Here is an 18490-nt window from a genome sequence, read left to right on the forward strand (position 1 = left end):
GTCTCAGTCAGCATTTACCAAGTGTCTTGCTTTTATTTTGCTCAACTCTGTTGGCTTGAAGGATTTCTCAGTGCCTTAGCAGTAATTGGGATAATGAAGACCCTGACACAGGTTATTGCTTTTGTTTTCTTGTGGCAGAAAAGCTTTTTTCCACCTCTGCTAAGTCCCACTAAAAATGAAAACTCAGGTAGTGATCACATAAAGAAATAAATGTGTGAACTAGTTGATGCATGTTAGGAATTCTGTGCAAGATTTCACAATTAGCTTAGAAGATCCTTAGCCGTACCGGCAGATAGTTTAAGCACTAAAATGGATTTTTTTCCCCTGAAATAATACTCTACAAGGAATAAGATATGGTTTATGCTTGTGTGTCACTGGGATAGACAGTAAGATTGTATTATACGAGGCATCTTTTAGGCTGAAGAAAAGATGTTATTCTGTTAGAATGAGTATATATGATCAAGTATAAGGTGGGCAGGTGGGCATATTGTATTACTTCTCATTCAGTTTTTAAGAGGACCCAGAACATTCCAGTAACAACATGTCAGGAGCTGTTGGCCATATTTAATTCTCTTGAATTATGTAGATGGAATAGACTTTCAAAACAGTTGAGTCTGTAAAGAAAAAAATCAGAAAGTTTAGTATTCAGGCGTAGACACCAAGAATTGACTATGTGTCATAGAAAAGAAAAGAGACTCCTGCAAAAACAACCTTGCATATTTTGCAAGAGAAAATGATAGGACTGACCTAGGGTTCTGGTAGACTAGTGGGGGGAGGTATGTAGCAAATATTGCTTATTAACCAGAAGAAAATAGTTCCATTGATCTCCTAAATTTAGCTGACTCCAGGATGCCTGCAACAGGGCATCTAGTCATGTAGCAGCTATTAAGCACCACACTTATTTCAAGTATCTGCTTTCTAGAATGTAGGAGTTTCCTTTTTTGATAGTTTTGGACTGCAAGTTTAAAATGGGGGAAGGAGGGAGCTGAGAAACTAATACTTGGAGAATGTTTTTATGTTGTAATAGTGTGGTTGTAATGGGCCTGGGAGGCAAGCCGCCTTGGTTTGAATTATAGCTCCCTGCCTTTCTGTGCCTCAGTTTTCTCATCACTAAAATAGGGCAATAATAGTACTTCATAAGGTTATGGGGATTACATGAGTTAACATTTGTAAATAGTGCATAATAGGTGGTAAGCACTGTGTGAGAGCTTATTATCACAACTCTAGTTTGGTAGCTGAATTAAACATTGAGATTGTGGAGATGTCCATCTTCAAAAATTAATGACATTAAATTACCTCCCTCTATAATTTCATCCTTCTCAAGACACAGTATTTTTATATGGGTGTAATTTGTCCAGGTGATGGGTTATAAAACTGTATTTAAGGCAAGAATATAAGCATATGCACTTTTCGTGAGACACCAACATCATATGCTATTACTTACATGTGGAATCTGAAAAAGGGACACAATGAACTTCTTTGCAGAGCAGATACTGACTCGCAGACTTTGAAAAACTTATGGTTTCCAAATGAGACAGGTTGGGGGATGGAGGGATGCACTGACTGGGGGTTTGGGATGGAAATGCTATAAAATTGTATTGTGTTAATCATTTTACAACTATAAATGTAATAAAATTCATGGAGTAACAAAAAAAGGGGGGGAGCATATGCACTTTTCATTGTGTTCTTTGAAAAAATATCCCTAAACTCTTGGTTTTCCTGTATGTGGTAGAAGTTCCCATTCTTCTACCCCTACTTCTCCAGTCTAAAGCATAAACTAGGCTTTAGGAGATGCTTCACATAAATGAAAACCTCATAGAAATATTTTAATGGCAGTTAACTCCTAACTCTTTTTTTTTTTTTTGATAGGCAAGAAATAGATTTATTAGGATAGGATGCTTGTGAGAGATGCAAGAAGACAGGGAAGGTGGCTCTGCCCAGAGGAAACTGTGGGCTACAGTTTTATCCTCCAAGGGAAGTGGGGGTCAGAAAGGCCCTCCCCTAACTCTTTTTATTGACATATCAGTTACAGCTGTGAGACTATAATAAGCGATATGTACACGTAAAAAAAGCTAGGATGGCATATGGTGTGTGACTTTTATTTGCAATATTTGCAAAATGTGGATTGTGGACGGATTATTTGCATTTCACTTAGGTGTTTCGTGTTTGTCTTATAAGAATCCCCTGAAGATTCTGGAGATTCTGGCTCTTTAATTTGGGATTAGAGCGTGTGAACATATACTATCTTTTAAATTAATTAATTTTCTCTTCAAGAGTACATACTTTTAACAAGCATCTCAGATGACCGTGAAGTTCAGGCAAGATTTATTGTGTTAACTAAAATGTACAGACAACTTATACAGCTCAGCAGCAAAAAAGCCAACAACCCAATTGAAAAATGGGCAAAAGACCTGAATAGACATTTCTCCAAAAAAGATAAACAAATGGCCAAAAAGCACATGAAAAATTGCTTAATATCACAGATTATTAAAGAAATGTAAATCACAACTACTCTGAGGTACCACCTCACACCAGTCAGAATGGCCATCGTTAATAAGTCTGCAAATAACAAATGCTGGAGAGGATGTGAGAAAAAGGAATCCTCTGGCACTGTTGGTGGGAATGTAAATTGGTACAACCACTATGGAAAACAGTATGGAGGTACCTTAGAAAACTATACATAGAACTATCATATGACCCAGCAATACCACTCTTGGGCATGTATCTGGACAAAACCTTACTTGAAAAAGACACATTGCAACACTATTCACAATAGCCAAGACATGGAAACAACCTAGATGCCCGTTGACAGATGAATGGGTTAAGAAGATATGGTATATATACACAATGGAATACTATGTAGCCATAAAAAAGAACAAAACAATGCCATTTGCAACAACATGGATGGAACTAGAGACTCATACTAAGTGAAGTAAGTCAGAGAAAGATAAATATCATGTTATATCACTTATATCTGGAATCTAATATATGGCACAAATGAACCTTTCCACAGAAAAGAAAATCATGGACATGGAGAACAGACTTGTGGTTGCCAAGGGGGAGGGGGAGGGAGTGGGATGAATTGGGAATTTGGGCTTAATAGATGCAAACTATTGCCTTTGGAGTGGATAAGCAATGAGATCCTGATGTATAGCACTGAGAACTATATCTAGTCACTTAAGATGGAGCATAATGTGAGAAAAAATAATGTATACATATATGTGTGACTGGGTCACCTTGTACAGTGAAGAATTGACAGAACACTGTAAACCAGCTATGATGGAAAAAATAAAAATCATTATAAAAACATAAAATATAGAGTTCCCGCTGTGGCGCAGCAGAAACGAATCCAACTAGGAACCATGAGGTTACGGGTTTGATCCCTGGCCTCGCTCAGTGGGTTGGGGATCCGGCATTGCCGTGAGCTGTGGTGTAGGTCGCAGATGTGGCTCAGATCTGGTGTTGCTGTGGCTCTGGCGTAGGCCAGCAGCAATAGCCCCCATTAGACCCCTAGCTTGGGAACTTTCATATGCCATGGGTGCAGCCCTAAAAGGACAAAAGACAAAAAATTTAAGAATTAAATTGAATATGATTGTCAAAATTTTTTTAAAAAAGGCTTATTGAGTTAAATAATTCATGTGTCTTCTATGAGCCCCAGCTGTCTCACCAATAGAAATAAAGATTTGACTAGAAAGATAGTCTGTCTCCCAACTCCCTGCTGTGATTTTGAGGATCCCTGTTTTTCTAGTGAGTGTGATATCAAAGAAGAATTCCATTATGTGTGATGGAATATGGGTTCCAAGTATTGACAATGTAAGGTAATAAAATACCCAAAACTCAATAAAGTATTGCTATGTTAGAATTAACAGCCCTTATATTTAGCAAGTTTACTAAACATTTTAGCAATTAAAATTCTCTTTATTGATCTTATTCTGATCTCTGAGGATTCTTTTACTAGTTATCTCATCACCTGAACATAATTGCTTGATGATACCTTTCCCATCCTCACAGTGTCTCAGAATCCTCTCCCTGTCTAGCTGGAGAGTCATCCCTTGCTGCCTTTAAGGACACAATTCCAGCAACGAGGAATATCCAGCAGTCAGCAAATTAGTATTGATTATTCTGTCCTTGACCTGATGATTTCTTTAGCTGATAGTAACTGGATAATTCGGGGGGTTAGCATGCTTACCTTACCCATGGGTTATTTTCATCCCCTAGGTGCTCCCCAAGCCTGTCTCTGGGAGAATAACAGGTATTTCTTGGGTTCCACAAAGTGATGGCCAACAATTGACATGAATTCAGTGGTTTGGTATGGTTTGGTCTTTGGAGGGGGAGAAAGAGCCATCAGGAACAAAAGCAAGATAACAGTATGGAGCACCAAAGTCATAATTTCAAGATTATTTACTTTCTTTTTTTTTAACTTCTTAAGTTTGGGACACTCATTAGTTTCTATTAATTAGGTAACACCTTTCAAACACTCTTAGGATGTACAGCTTATTAAAATTGTTTAGTGTATATGCTGTATTAAATGGTATACTTTACACATCTAACTGTGGTCCATGGTGTTTAATCTATTTTAGAAACTGGATGGCTTCTACAGGGAGCCAGGCCTCGGATATAGACAAGATTTTGGGATTCTTCAGTGATGGCGCACCCCCCACCAAAAAGCCCAGGTAAACAGGGGACGGGAATCCCAGGAGGGGAGCAGATCATCATTGATGGTAGTTAAGGAAAAATGGTGAACATGCCGTACATCCCAAGTGACCTTACGAGTTAATATTAGCCTTCATATACAAACTAAACTATTTTTATATTGCCCCCCCCCTTTTTTGTGTTTTTGCCTTTTCTAGGGCCCCTCCAGCATATGGAGGTTCCTAGGCTAGGGGTCAAATTGGGGCTGTAGCCGCCGGCCTACGCCAGAGCCACAGCAACGCGGGATCTGAGCTGCGTCTGTGACCTACACCAGAGCTCACGGCAGCGCTGGATCCTTAACTAAGCAAGGCCAGGGATCAAGCCCGCAACCTCATGGTTCCTGAGCAGATTTGTTTCTGCTGTGTCACAGCAGGAACTCCAGGGGTGCATGTATCTTTTCAAATTATGTTTTCTCTAGATATTTGCCCAGGAGTGGAATTTTTAGTTTATTTTTAGTTTTTTAAGGAACCTCCATACTGTTCTCCATGTCTGTACTAATTTACATTTCCACCAACAATGTAGGAGGGTTCCCTTCTCTTCACACCCTCTCCAGCATTTATTGTTTGTCGACTTAACTGGATGGTTTAAACTTAGAAAAATCACCCCTCAGATCTATAATATATAAGGTAGAGAATTCGTATAGTATAGCACATTCAAGTGAAAAGCACAAATCCTTGTTCTCCCTGATCCCCAGAGTTAACCACTATTTACAGTTCTTATGAATCCTTCTGGAAATTTTGTTAGGTATATGTTTGTGTGTGTTTCCCTATCTTGATTTCCTTGAACTGAAATTCATTTTTCAATGTTTGCTTCTAATATCTATCATCAGTCTCCCCAGCAGACTAAGCTTTTGCGGTCAGGGACATCACCAGTGCCTGCCTTATCATCTGGTGCTTGGTGAGTTTTTCACGGAGTTGGGAATAGGGAAGGCAGTTCTCAAGGTGATTTCCCCCAAATCTCAAGGCTAAAAGTACTGTTCCTTTCTTGCATTGTGCCAAAATGCAGATCCTTTTATAATTTGGACAAAAGGTTGAGAAAGGCAATTTCTTTTTTTTTTGTCTTTTTTTTGTTGTTGTTGTTGTTATTGTTGTTGTTGCTATTTCTTGGGCCGCTCCCGCGGCACATGGAGGTTCCCAGGCTAGGGGTTGAATCGGAGCTGTAGCCACCGGCCTACGCCAGAGCCACAGCAACGCGGGATCCGAGCCGCGTCTGCAACCTACACCACAGCTCACGGCAACGCCGGATCATTAACCCACTGAGCAAGGGCAGGGACCGAACCCGCAACCTCATGGTTCCTAGTTGGATTCGTTAACCACTGCGCCACGACGGGAACTCCGAGAAAGGCAATTTCTTAGGGAAAAACATGCCCTCAGCAAAAACTAAAGTGAATAAACATATTTCAAACAGATTTTAATGTTGTTTCAGAATGAAGGGGGGGTTGGAGAAACAAAACACAAAACTTGTACTACTTCAGAAAACCGTGCTACCTCACGTAGAAGTTCAGGACAGGACTCAGTGCTTATCACGGAAGAAAGGAATGTTTTCCACCTTCCATCATATCCGTTGAATAGTTATTTCTTTATTTAGGTATGTAACGCAATTGTGTTTTCAGAATTCTATTGGCCAATTTTTTTTTTTTTTTGGCTTGAAGATATCTAGAACAAAACCAAAGGCACATTTGTTTCCATATTTGACTCTCTTATGCTCAGTTTTAGTCATGCTCATTTTCATCTTAATGTTCACAGAATTTGGGCTTAAATTTTTATTGTTTTTTTTTTTTGTCTCCTCTTTTATACTCTCAGCAATAGGAATTTAATGTGTGTGGGTTCCTCCGCTCTCTGGAATTCAAGCCAAACATGTTTTTTGAAATTTAACGTTGGTTTAAAATGTCATTTAGTTAGCAAAACTCATCTAAGCTGTAATAATCGGACCTTTTCCTGTTGTTAGTGCGTTCTCTTAGGTTGAGGGGACGATGAAGGAGAAAACTGATTTTTCAGTGGCTTTTTAGGATTCACACACAGTAGGGTTATCAACTTTGTTTTTCGGGGAGCTCTGGCACGGTATTCTGGTCTTCTTGCTCATGCTTTTTTGGAAAAGCATTAAACTTGTACCTTTCATCTTTGCGACAGTGAGAGAGCTGAAAACTGTGGTTTTATTTTTATTTTATTTTATTTTTAAAATTTATTTGTTTTAGAGCTGCACCCGAAGCATACGGAAGTTCCCAGACTGGGGTCAAATCGAAACTGCAACTGCCAACCTACCCCACAGCTACAGTCACAGCAAAGCCAGATCCAAGCCACGTCTGCGACCTACACCATAACTCACGGCAACACCGGATCCTTAACTTACTGAGTGAGGTCAGGGATCAAACCCACCTCCTCATGGATACTAGTCTGGTTCCTAATCAGCTGAGCCACAACGGGAACTCCCAAAACCATGGTTTTAGGCAGTCTTTGTTTTTGCCTCTTGTCTGCTGGATGCTCCCAGTCCTCTCATTTGTTTGACTTTTTTCAGGAAGCTGCTCCCAAGCCTGAAAACTAAGAAGCCTCGGGAGCTTGTGCTGGTGATTGGAACAGGCATCAGTGCTGCGGTCGCACCCCAGGTCCCAGCCCTGAAATCCTGGAAGGGGTTGATTCAGGCCTTACTGGATGCTGCCATTGACTTTGATCTTCTAGAAGATGAGGAGAGCAAAAAATTTCAGAAATGTCTCCATGAAGACAAGAACCTTGTCCATGTTGCTCATGACCTTATCCAGAAACTCTCTCCTGTGAGTACCCTTCTGTATGCCCTGCATTTGGTCTTTCCTAAAGCCGAGTACACATGCTGAATGCAGTAAGGATGTCCACTTCTAGCCTAGAGATTTGCATAACATTTGGCTCATTTACAGAATGTCCGTGTATGGACCTGATTCAGAGTAGTTACCTTGACTCCAGTGTGTGTGTGTGTGTGTTTGTGTGTGTGTTGGTAGTGGTGGTGGTGGTGAGTCCTTTATATGTACAAAAGTGATACCACTGTTCCATTAGTGCTGTGTTTTGAATTTACTTTTTCTATACTCCTATAAAAGGTGTGTTCTCTGGCATCCGTGCCTTTTAGGGAACCTCAAAAAGATGAGGGCTAATTCTTATTTTGTGAGTGAAGCAAAACCGGTTTTAAAGTTCCTTTTAAAGGCAATTAATTATTGGAGTTCCTGCTGTTATGCAGTGGGTTAATGATCCAGCTTGTCTTTGTGGAGGCACAGGTTGCACAATGGGTTAAAGATCCAGTGTTGCTGCAGCTGTGGTGCAGGTTGCAGCTCCAGCTTGGATTCAGTCCCAAGCCCAGGAACTTACATATGCCACAGGTGCAGCAGAAAAACAAAAACAAAAACCAAAGGGGGGGGCAGTTATTCATATTCATACAGAGTTTTGTCTTGTTTTATCAAACTGATTTGGGTATCAATTCCTGAATGATTTAAGAGCCTTCATGTCTTGCTTTGTTTTAAAAGTGTCTTCAAAATCAGGATTCACTTAAAATATATTTGGAAATAATAGAGTAGCCAAAGCATGTTTTAAATCTAAGTAAGTTAAATAAATGCACCTTTGGGAAAAAAATGTAACTCTTAACTCCTTAAAAAGTCTGTTTTCATCACGACATTGTAAATCAACTATATCATTCAACAAAACTTTTAAAAATGAAAAAAAATGTTAATTATCAGTGTTTATTTTTTCCCCCTATGCTCTAGAGCTTATAGGAAAGAAGTGTCATTAAGAGCTAGCCTAAAAGACATTTAGGAGGAATTCACTCCTAGTTCATGACTCATTCAAAAACTTAGGGCTTGTTACTTCCTCTTTTCATTTCCTTGTTCCTAATTGGGATACAGTATAAAAAATTAATAGACTTTAAAGAGCTCATGGGACTTTCACCTCATATCATACACAAAAATTAACTCAGTAGATTAAAAACCTAAATGTAAAAGCTAAAAACATAAAACTCTTAGAAGAAAACGTAAGTTTAAAGTTCATGAACCTGGATCTGGCAGTAGTTTTTTTAAACCAAAAGCACAAGAAAAAAAAAAGGTAAACTACACCTCACCAAAGTCAAAATCTATTGGGCTTACAGAACACTACCAGGAAAGTGAAGAGACAGCCTCCAGAATGGGAGAAGATATTAACAATTCATATATCTGATAAGGGTGAACGTATAAAGAACTATATTTTAACTTAACAATAAAAATGCAAACAAAATCTAATTTGGTGTGTGTGGGGGGGGTTGTTTTGTTTTTTTGTTTTTTGATTTTTAGGGCCGCATCTGTGGCATACGGAGGTTCCCAGGCTAGGGGTCCAATCATAGCTACAGCTGCCAGCCTACACCACAGCCACAGCAACATCAGATCCGAGCCACGTCTACAGCCTACACCACAACTCATAGCAACGGCAGATCCTTAACCACCTGAGCGAGGTCAGTGATCTAACCCGCAACCTCATGGTTCCTAGTCAGATTCATTTCCTCTGCGCCATGATGGGAACTATTGTATTATTTATTTAATTTTTTTATTAACATATAGTTGATTTACAATGTTGTATTAGTTCCTGGTGTACAGCAGAGCGATTTGGTTATATATATATTCTTTTTTCATATTGCTTTCCATTATAGTTAATTATAAGATATTGAATATAGTTCCCTGTGCTAAACAGTAGGACCTTGTAGTTTATCTGTTTTATACATAGTAGTCTATATATGTTAATCCCAAGCTCCTAATGTATCCTTTCCCCCTTCCACTTTAATAACAATAAGTTTGTTTTCCATGTCTATGCATCTCTGTTTTGTAGAGTTCATCTGTGTCATTTTAGATTCCACTTATAAATGATATATGACATTTGTCTTTTTCTCTTTGACTTAAATCATTTATTATGATAATCTCTAGGTCCACCCATATGGCTGCTAATGGTATTATTTCATTCTTTATGGCTGAGTAATATTCCTCTGTGTGTGTGTGAGAGAGAGAGAGAGAGCGAGAGCATACATCTTCATTATCCATTTATCTGTTGACATTTAGATTGCTTCCATGTCTTGGCTATTGTATATAGTGCTGCTGTAAACATTGGGTTGTATGTATCTTTTGAATTCAAGTTATCTCTGGATATATGCCTAGGAGTGGGGTTGCTGGATCATATGATAACTCTAGTTTTTTAAGGAACCTTCATACTGTTTTCCATAGTGGCTGCATCAATTTACATTCCCATCAACAGTATACAAGGGTTCCCTTTTTTTTCTCACCCTCTCCAGCATTTAAAATCATCCAATTTTGGAGTTCCCGTCGTGGCTCAGTGGTTAACAAATCCGACTAGGAACCATGAGGTTGCGGGTTCGATCCCTGGCCTTGCTCAGTGGGTTAAGGATCCAGCGTTGCCATGAGCTGTGGTGTGGGTTGCGGATGCAGTTTGGATCCTGCGTTGCTATGGCTCTGGCGTAGGCCGGCAGCTACAGCTCCGATTCGACCCCTAGCCTGAGAACCTCCACATGCCACGGGAGCGGCCCTAGAAATGGCAAAAATTAATTAATTAATTAATTTAATTAAAACCATTCAATTTTTTTTTTCCTCTTTTTTGGCTACTCCATGGCATATGGGCTTCTCAGGCCAGGGGTCAGATCTGAGCTGCACTTGTGACCTAAGCCGCAACTGTGGCAACACTGGATCCTTAAACCCACTGTGCTCAGCTGGGGGTCGAACCTGCATCCCCAGTGCTCCAAGATGCCACCAATCCACTTGTGTCACAATGAGAACTCTAAAACAATCCAATTTTAGGAGTTCCCGTCGTGGCGCAGTGGTTAACGAATCCGACTAGGAACCATGAGGTGGCGGGTTTGGTCCCTGCCCTTGCTCAGTGGGTTAACGATCCGGCGTTGCCGTGAGCTGTGGTGTAGGTTGCAGACGCGGCTCGGATCCCACGTTGCTGTGGCTCTGGCGTAGGCTGGTGGCTACAGCTCCGATTCAACCCCTAGCCTGGGAACCTCCATATGCCGCGGGAGCAGCCCAAGAAATAGCAACAACAACAACAAAAGACAAAAAAAAAATCCAATTTTAAAATGAAAAAAGATTTGAATAGATATTTCTTAAAGGAATATATACAAATAGCCAATAAGCATATGAAAAAATGCTTGACATCATTAGTCATTAGAAAAATGCAAATGAAAAACCGCTTCACACCCACTAGGAGGGCTAGAATCAAAAAGATAGTAAGTATTAACAAGGCTATGGAGAAATTAGAGCCCTCATACACTGCTAGGATTGTGAAATGTTGCAGACAAGGTGAAAAATAGTCTAACCATCTCTCAAACAAATATGGAGACATTACATGACCCAAGAATTCCACTTGCAGAGATTTTGTATACCCAAGAGAAATGAAAGCATATGTCCATACAAAAACTTATAAAACAAATGTTTATAGCATTATTCATAAGAGACAAATGATATAAATAGTACAGATGCCCATCAACTGCCAAATAGATAAACAAAATGCGACACATTCACTCATTGGAATATTACTTGCCAATAAAAAGGAATTAAGTACTGATAGATGCTGCAGCATGAACCTTTAAAACATTATGTTGAGTGGAAGCCAGTAACAAAAGACCACAAATTGGACTGTTCCATTCACGTGAAATGTCCAGAATAGAGAAATCTGTTAGAGCCAGAAAGTAGTTGAGTAGTTGCTTAGGCCAGGAGCAGATGGAGCACAGAAGGGTGATAGTTAAAGGGTATGAAATTTCTTTTTGAAAGATGACGAGAGTGTTCTAAAATTGACTGTGGTGACAGTTGCATATATCTGTGGATTTACAAATAACCATTGAATTGTGCACTTGAAATAGATGAATTGTACGTTATGTGAATTATATCTCAGTAAAACTATTAAAGGTAAAAAGGATGGGGAAGGTATATGAGTCAAACACTAGTCAATAGAAAGTGAGAGTAGCAATGTTAATATCTGATAAAAACACTTGAGAGAAGAAAGAAAGCATATATCTATTTTTAATGTCCAGAAAAAATACAAAATTGTTGTCATATAAGAAGGTAATTAAACAGTATACAGCCCACAGAGTTCCCATTGTGGTTTAGCGGTTTAAGAACATGACTAATGTCCATGAGAATGTGGGTTCAATCCCCAATCTTGCTCAGTGAATTAAGGATTTGGCCTTGCCACAAGCTGTAGTGTAGGTCGCAGATGCAACTCAGATCTGGCGTTGCTGTGGCTGTGGTGTAGGCCAGCAGCTGCAGCTCCAACTTGGCCCCTATCCTGGGAACCTCCATATGCCATGGGTATAGCCCTAGAAAGACAGAAAAAAAAAAAAAAAAAAAGAGTATACAGCCCAAAAATGTAAGGGAAAAGTATTAAAGAAGGGTGGCAGCCAATTAATAAAAATCTTGTTTTTCTGAAAAAAAGAAAAGAAAGCTCACGAGGGAAAAGAAAGCTATATTACTCCAGGCAGGCCCGTCTGTGAACAAAGAAGCCCTCTTTCAAGTTGGGACCTGCAATGGTGCCAGGTTAGCCACATACCTTGACTGGAGCCTTTGCTCATCTGTTGGAATGGTCTGAGAATAGAAAACATGACTTTGCTAGTTGGGTCAGTTATGATTAAAAGCAATGAGAGAATTTAAAGTCAGTGTCAATAAATGCATACTAACCAATTCTATCAAACTGAGTCATTAATTATCTTTGGTTGAAAATTTATTATTAACCTTAAGGTATAGCTATGGATTAGTGTCAGTTCCGGTAGAGTAGCAGTTATTAAACTTTGGTCTCCAGACCCCTTTATACTCCCCAAAATTATTGAGAAACTCAAAACAGCTTTTGTTTATGAGGGTTTTGTCCATTCACTGTATTAAAAATTAAAAGTGAGGAATTTTTTAAATATTAAATTTATTTAAAATGATAATAATAAATAACATGTTTGTGAAAAGTAACTATTTTCCAAAACAAAAGTAAGTGAGAAGACTACATAGTGTGTTTCACATTTTGCAAATGTTTTTAATGTCTGGCCTAATAGAAAATAGTTTCTCTTAATCTGCTTTATATAGTCATTTTGATGTGTGTTTTGGTTTAAGTGTATGAAGAAAATCAGGTCTCACAGGTACATGCTTGGAAAAGAGAAAAGTATTTTTGATACTCTTTTTGGATAGTTGTAGGTTTTTCATTATTGATACTACACCAAAAATTAAATAAATTCCTAACAATTAATAGCCATATGGAACCTGAAATCAGATCATATCTAGGTTAACGGTAGTATAGAATCTGAACTTCCGTTATTCTTGCATTAAGAACCATGATCCATCTTGCACTTAGCACGGTTTTGTGGCAACACCCATATTGCTTCATTGAATTATACCTGTCTTCTAGAATTTGACACAAGATGGCAGATAAAAAAGTTTCGTGAAATTCTGATTTTTGCTTGAAAGCTCAGCTTTTATCATTGGCAACAGTGGTATCAATCATCAATAGTTTTTCTTTGAAATGACAGGCTCACTTCATTTATTTTTGTAAAAATGCCAACAATACTCAAATCTGATAATCATAGTTTGTCTGCCAGTCATTCTTTCAAGTAAAAATCATGTGTGATGAAAAAAGGTAGTTAGTTCAGCTTGAAACTCATAATTGCATGAGTCTCTTGCCTCAAGACTTCACATCAGACTCCAGTCTGCGGCAGAAGTATTTTGTACATAGTTTCTGTTTCTTCTTTACACAGAATAGTAAAACGACATGTACACAAGGGTTGGCATTTAATACAGTTAATAATTTTCTGCTCCATTACGGACATTCTTTTTTTTTCCCCCCCTTCTTTTTGGCCTCCCTGCGGCATATAGAGTTCCCAGGCTAGGGATCAGATCTGAGCCACAGTTGTGACCTACACTACAGCTGCTGCAACACCAGATCTTCACCTGCTGTGTCGGGCTGGGGATCAAACCTGCATCCCAGCACTCCAGAGACACCGTTGATCCAGTTGCACCACAGCTGGAACTCCTCATTAAGGACTTTCTTAGGTGAAATTTGCATTCCTTTCTTACTAAGTCTTTGGTAGTGAGGAATACCATGATTGCTGGCACAGCTCAGTTTCACTGGCCTGATTCACACCAAAGCATCAGCAGTTTTTCCTGACATTGCTTTTGTCCCATTGGTGCAAATGTGAACACAATTTAAAAGACAAGTGTCAAAATTCCCATTGTAGCTCAGTGGTAATGAACCCAGCTAGTATCCATGAAGACGCAGGTTCAATCCCTGGTCCTGCTCAGTAGATTAAGGACCCAGTGCTGCTGTGAGCTGTCATGTAGGTTGCAAACTCGGCTGCGATCTGGCATTGATGTGGCTGTGGTGTAGGCTGGCAGCTCCAGCTCGGATTCAACACTGTAGCCTGGGAACTTCCATATGCTGCAGGTGTGGCCCTGAAAAAAAAAATGAGTAAAAGACGAGTATCACCTTAATATTATTAGGAAAATAATTTTGACTTTGCAGCCCTTTAAAGAATCTTAAGGATCCACAGGATCCATGGGCCACATTATGAAAACCACTCCCATAGGGGATGTGTAAGCAAAAAATACAGGCAACCCAAGGGCTTAAAAGACACACACACACACACACAGAGAAATATATGAACATTAATTTGATGTAAAGGAATTAATAATACTGTATTTTTTAGGTGTGATAATAGTTTGAAGACTTTTTTATATGTAAACAGGAGTCTTTATTTTCTAGGAAACTGTCGAATTATCTGAATGATATGATGCTTGAGAATTGCTTCAGAAAAAAATTCAGTGGAAGGGGTGGGGTATGGTGGAGGGGAGTTTCAGTTAAACAGGATTGGTCATGCCTGAGGACTGTTGAAATTGGATGATGGGACTGGGGCAGGGGCAGGGAGAGAGGGTTATACTCTTCTTTTTACTTTTGTGTGTCTTTTAAAATGTCCCCTTTTTAAAATTTTTTTTTTTAAGGATCTAACAAACAGCAGTAATATGACAAGATTAATAGTCCCGTCTACTGAGTCAGTTTCTTACAGTAGGGAGGTATTGCAAAGATCTTGAGTTTCAGAATCAGAAAGACTCTGCCATGTAAAGGCACTGGGACCCTGAGCAAATCAGAATCTATTTTTGTGCCTATAAAACTGGGATAATGCCACTTATCCCACAGGAAAAATAAGGGTGAAAATGTATGTGACGTGTTCAGCACAATAGTAAATGCACTGTAAATGTTAACAACCTTGGTGAAAAGGAGTCCAGATTTTTTTGTTGTTTTTACTGTCTGGGATCGGAAGGATGAGAGTTACAGGGTAGGAGGAAATGAGGCAACATTGGATTCAGTTCACTGTTTGAAATGAATGCGAAACCGTCCATAAATTTGTGTGGGAGTTCGGCATTTCCTTTTGACCATGGAACCTCCTGTCTGTTTTCATTCCTTTTTCTTTGCTTAGAGAGGCCACTGGTGGGAAATTCAGTTCTAGGTTCACCTGTTTCAAGAGAGGAAAAGTTCATTTTAAGTCTGAGGAAGTCGAGGCAGCTGCAAAAGCCACTTTCCTTCCTCTCTGTGTTGATACGCAAAAGGTAATTACTGAGAGCCACAGGACCCAAAGATAGTTAGCTGAAACAATTGACTCATGACATTTATTCCCAGACTGTAACCTTTTGTATTTCTTTTCTTAGAAGCAAGGAAATATATTCCACACTCGCTCTTACCTGATTGTGTACCCAGGCAGTTTTATCTGTGTGCATAAATGATTAAACTGGTACTAGGTAATACTGGTTTTAACCATGTGTGCATGAATCTGAGTACAAAATGAAATTATAACAGACAGTGAAGAAGTTCTCCAAATCACCATATTCTTTAACATTAATTTTGCTTTTTGAATGGGTACTGTTTACACACACTGCAGAAATCAGAATGATGCAGAAGATTTACATACCTTGAAACATCTCACTGCCCCCCGCCCATGGCTTTGTCTCTCCCCAAACTTGCCCCACAATGATCAACACTCTTTTTGAGTATCTTTCCTGTGTTCATTTCTTTTTTTTTCTTTTGTATTTTTAAGGCCACACCCACAGCATATGTAAGTTCCTAGGCTAGGGGTCGAATCAAAGCTGCAGCTACCAGCCACAGCCACGCCAGATCAGAGCCCATCTGCAACCTACATTGCAGCCTGTGATAACGCCAGAGCTTGTAACCCACTGAGCAAGGCCAGGTATCAAACCTGCATCCTCATGGATACTAGTCAGATTCTTAGCCCGCTGAGCCACAACTCCCAAGTGTTCGTTTCTAAAAAAAAACAAGAAAATAGGGTTGTATTTATTCTCATCTCACAACCTCCATGCTCATGTCAACAGGTATCACTCTAAACATAGTGAGGCATTCCTGTCATGGCTCAACAGAAGTGAATCTGACTAGCATCTGTGAGGATGTGGGTTCCATCCCTGGCTTAACTCAGTCCGTTAAGGATCCAGCATTGCCGTGAGCTATGGTGTAGGTTAAAAACACAGCTCAGATTTGGCGTTGCTGTGGCTGTGGCATAGGCCGGTGGCTACAGCTCTGATGACCCCTAGCCTGGGAACCTCCATAGACCTCAGGTGCAGCCCTAAAAAAAAAAAAATGATATTTTAAACATACCGATGTGCACTTGTTTGTTCACCTGTTAACGATGTATCCTGGAGATCTTTCCATGCCAGTTTCCTGTATATGGATACTTGGCTTGTTTCCAGTCTTATACTGTCACAGATAACAGAGCAGTGATAATTTTGCATGTGTCATTTCATTTGTTTGCAATTACATCTGTGGGATATATTCCCAGAAATGAGACTGCAAGATTATAGAGTAAGTGGATTGTAATTTTGATAGACATTAAAGGAGTGCTGTATTTTTCATAACAAATCTAGAAAAGTACTTGGCATTCAATAGTGGCTGACTCTTCTATGTAGAAATTTATTTAACAGAGTGATAAATTCTTCACTGTTTATTTCTAATCAGATTGTCCATTCTGATTTAAGTGTTAGAGTTCCGAGATGGTTGCCTATGGACTGCAAAATTGTGATGTAATAACTTATGCCATAATGTAATGAGAATGGACAAAAGTTGAAAAATATGACCCACATTCTTAGCCACATAAATTGTGAGCTGTACCATCTCGTGAGCCCACTGACAGCAGGGTGCAGTGGTAGATGTGGCATAGAACAGTGATTGACAGAACCAAATAAACTTCTGGGTTGTGTCATCACTAGGTAGAGGTTTCACTGTCTCACTTCTGTGCTCTCATTTTTCTCTTGTGGAAAAAACTCACCATTTATTTGGAAGATGTAATTTTAAAATTGATAATTTTATAAAATAATACTTTGAAAAAAATAGGTAGAAAGTCTGGCAATTCGAAGTGTGTTTTATGAATCTGTTTACGTGTTCCCTGGAAACAGATGTTTATCAGAGCATTGTGCTATTAGAAAGATAAGGGAAACCAGGAAGGTAGGAGACTACTTTGAGGAATAATGGAAGGATTATTGCTGGTCTACAGTCTAGCAGCTAATTGAAGTTACTTGGAGTTTGAAAGGAAATACTGGAGCCTTTAAGAACTAATTCTTGCTTTGCCGTTATTTTATGGAATGGTATTGCAGGAGTAGGATAGAGATCAGATATTTGTTAAAGCATATTATGAGGTTACTTTCCCAAATTCCCTTTGTCCTAGGGGTCACTTTGTCTTTTAAGTTAGAAAGCCAGCTTCCCACTTGAAATTGGTATTATATCTAATTAGTCCTCAGAGATATTTGCATGTATTCACAACAAAGCTGGGGAAGCAGTTACTGAAATGTACCATATGTTAAGAAATAGGGAGTCTGTTCAGAACTAATTAGTGTTTGGTGTTTGAATAGTTGCAAAATGCAGATTTTTGGTAATGTTTATCATACACTAAGTATTCTTCTTAGCAACCTTGTAAACAGTTGCTGAATTATACCAGGGAAAAAACAGGGAGAAGCTAAGCAGTTTTTCCTGAATCCTTCAGCATCTGTAAAAAGCACCTAGGATTAGAAAAGGACATGTTAGACCTCATTTAGAACTGTCTTTACTGGTTATTCCCTAGATAAGGAAAGTTTAATAGAAGGTATAGTCTTACCTGTGGCTTGCTTAAAGGGTGGTTGGTGCTGTGCTTTCTACCCCAGCTTTCCTTTAGGCCTGGTGGTGGCTGCCTCTCCTAGCCATGCCCATTTTCTTCCTTCTATTAAAGTGCCTATTTAGAGAGCTTATGCTTCTTTGCATATGATGTAATGGTATGGATCATTTGCCATGTGCTAAGTGTCGTGCTAGCACTTGGCATATATATATCCTCCTATTTTCCTTATTATAACCCTGTGAGAGAGACAGTGTTTTTCCTTGAAGTGCAAAGTACTCTTCAAAAACTTGCTATTACTGTAATGAAAACGGATGACCTACCACAACACCTGGGATTAATATATAACTTTTCTCTTTCACATCCCTCTCCAGCGAACTAGTAATGTTCGATCCACATTTTTCAAGGACTGTTTATATGAAGTATTTGATGACTTAGAGTCAAAGATGGAAGATTCTGGAAAACAGCTACTTCAGTCAGTTCTCCACCTGATGGAAAATGGAACCCTGGTATTAACTACGAACTTTGACAATCTCCTGGAATTGTATGCAGCAGACCAGGGAAAACAACTTGAATCCCTTGACCTCACTGATGAGAAGAAGGTAAGAAGTAAAGGATTAGTTCATTGCTTCTTCAGGCCAGCAGATTGTATCCTTATCAGAAACACTGTTTTCTGGTTCAGATAGTGTTT

The 18490-nt window shown here is 39.2% G+C and overlaps 1 protein-coding gene across 2 annotated transcripts in view; it reads left to right on the forward strand.

Annotated features, from left to right (window-relative positions):
* FAM118B (family with sequence similarity 118 member B) overlaps window positions 1–18490 on the forward strand; it is a 49269-nt gene that overhangs the window by 20992 nt on the left and 9787 nt on the right. For both annotated transcript variants that reach the window (XM_047753113.1, XM_047753114.1), the window contains exons 2-4: window positions 4581–4673; window positions 7207–7459; window positions 18174–18401. In XM_047753113.1, coding sequence (XP_047609069.1) covers window positions 4588–4673; window positions 7207–7459; window positions 18174–18401 — 567 coding nt within the window. In that variant the 5' untranslated portion in view covers window positions 4581–4587. The remainder of the gene's footprint in view (window positions 1–4580; window positions 4674–7206; window positions 7460–18173; window positions 18402–18490) is intronic.

Source organism: Phacochoerus africanus, chromosome 11, assembly GCF_016906955.1.
Source record: "Phacochoerus africanus isolate WHEZ1 chromosome 11, ROS_Pafr_v1, whole genome shotgun sequence".
Lineage (NCBI taxonomy): Eukaryota > Metazoa > Chordata > Mammalia > Artiodactyla > Suidae > Phacochoerus > Phacochoerus africanus.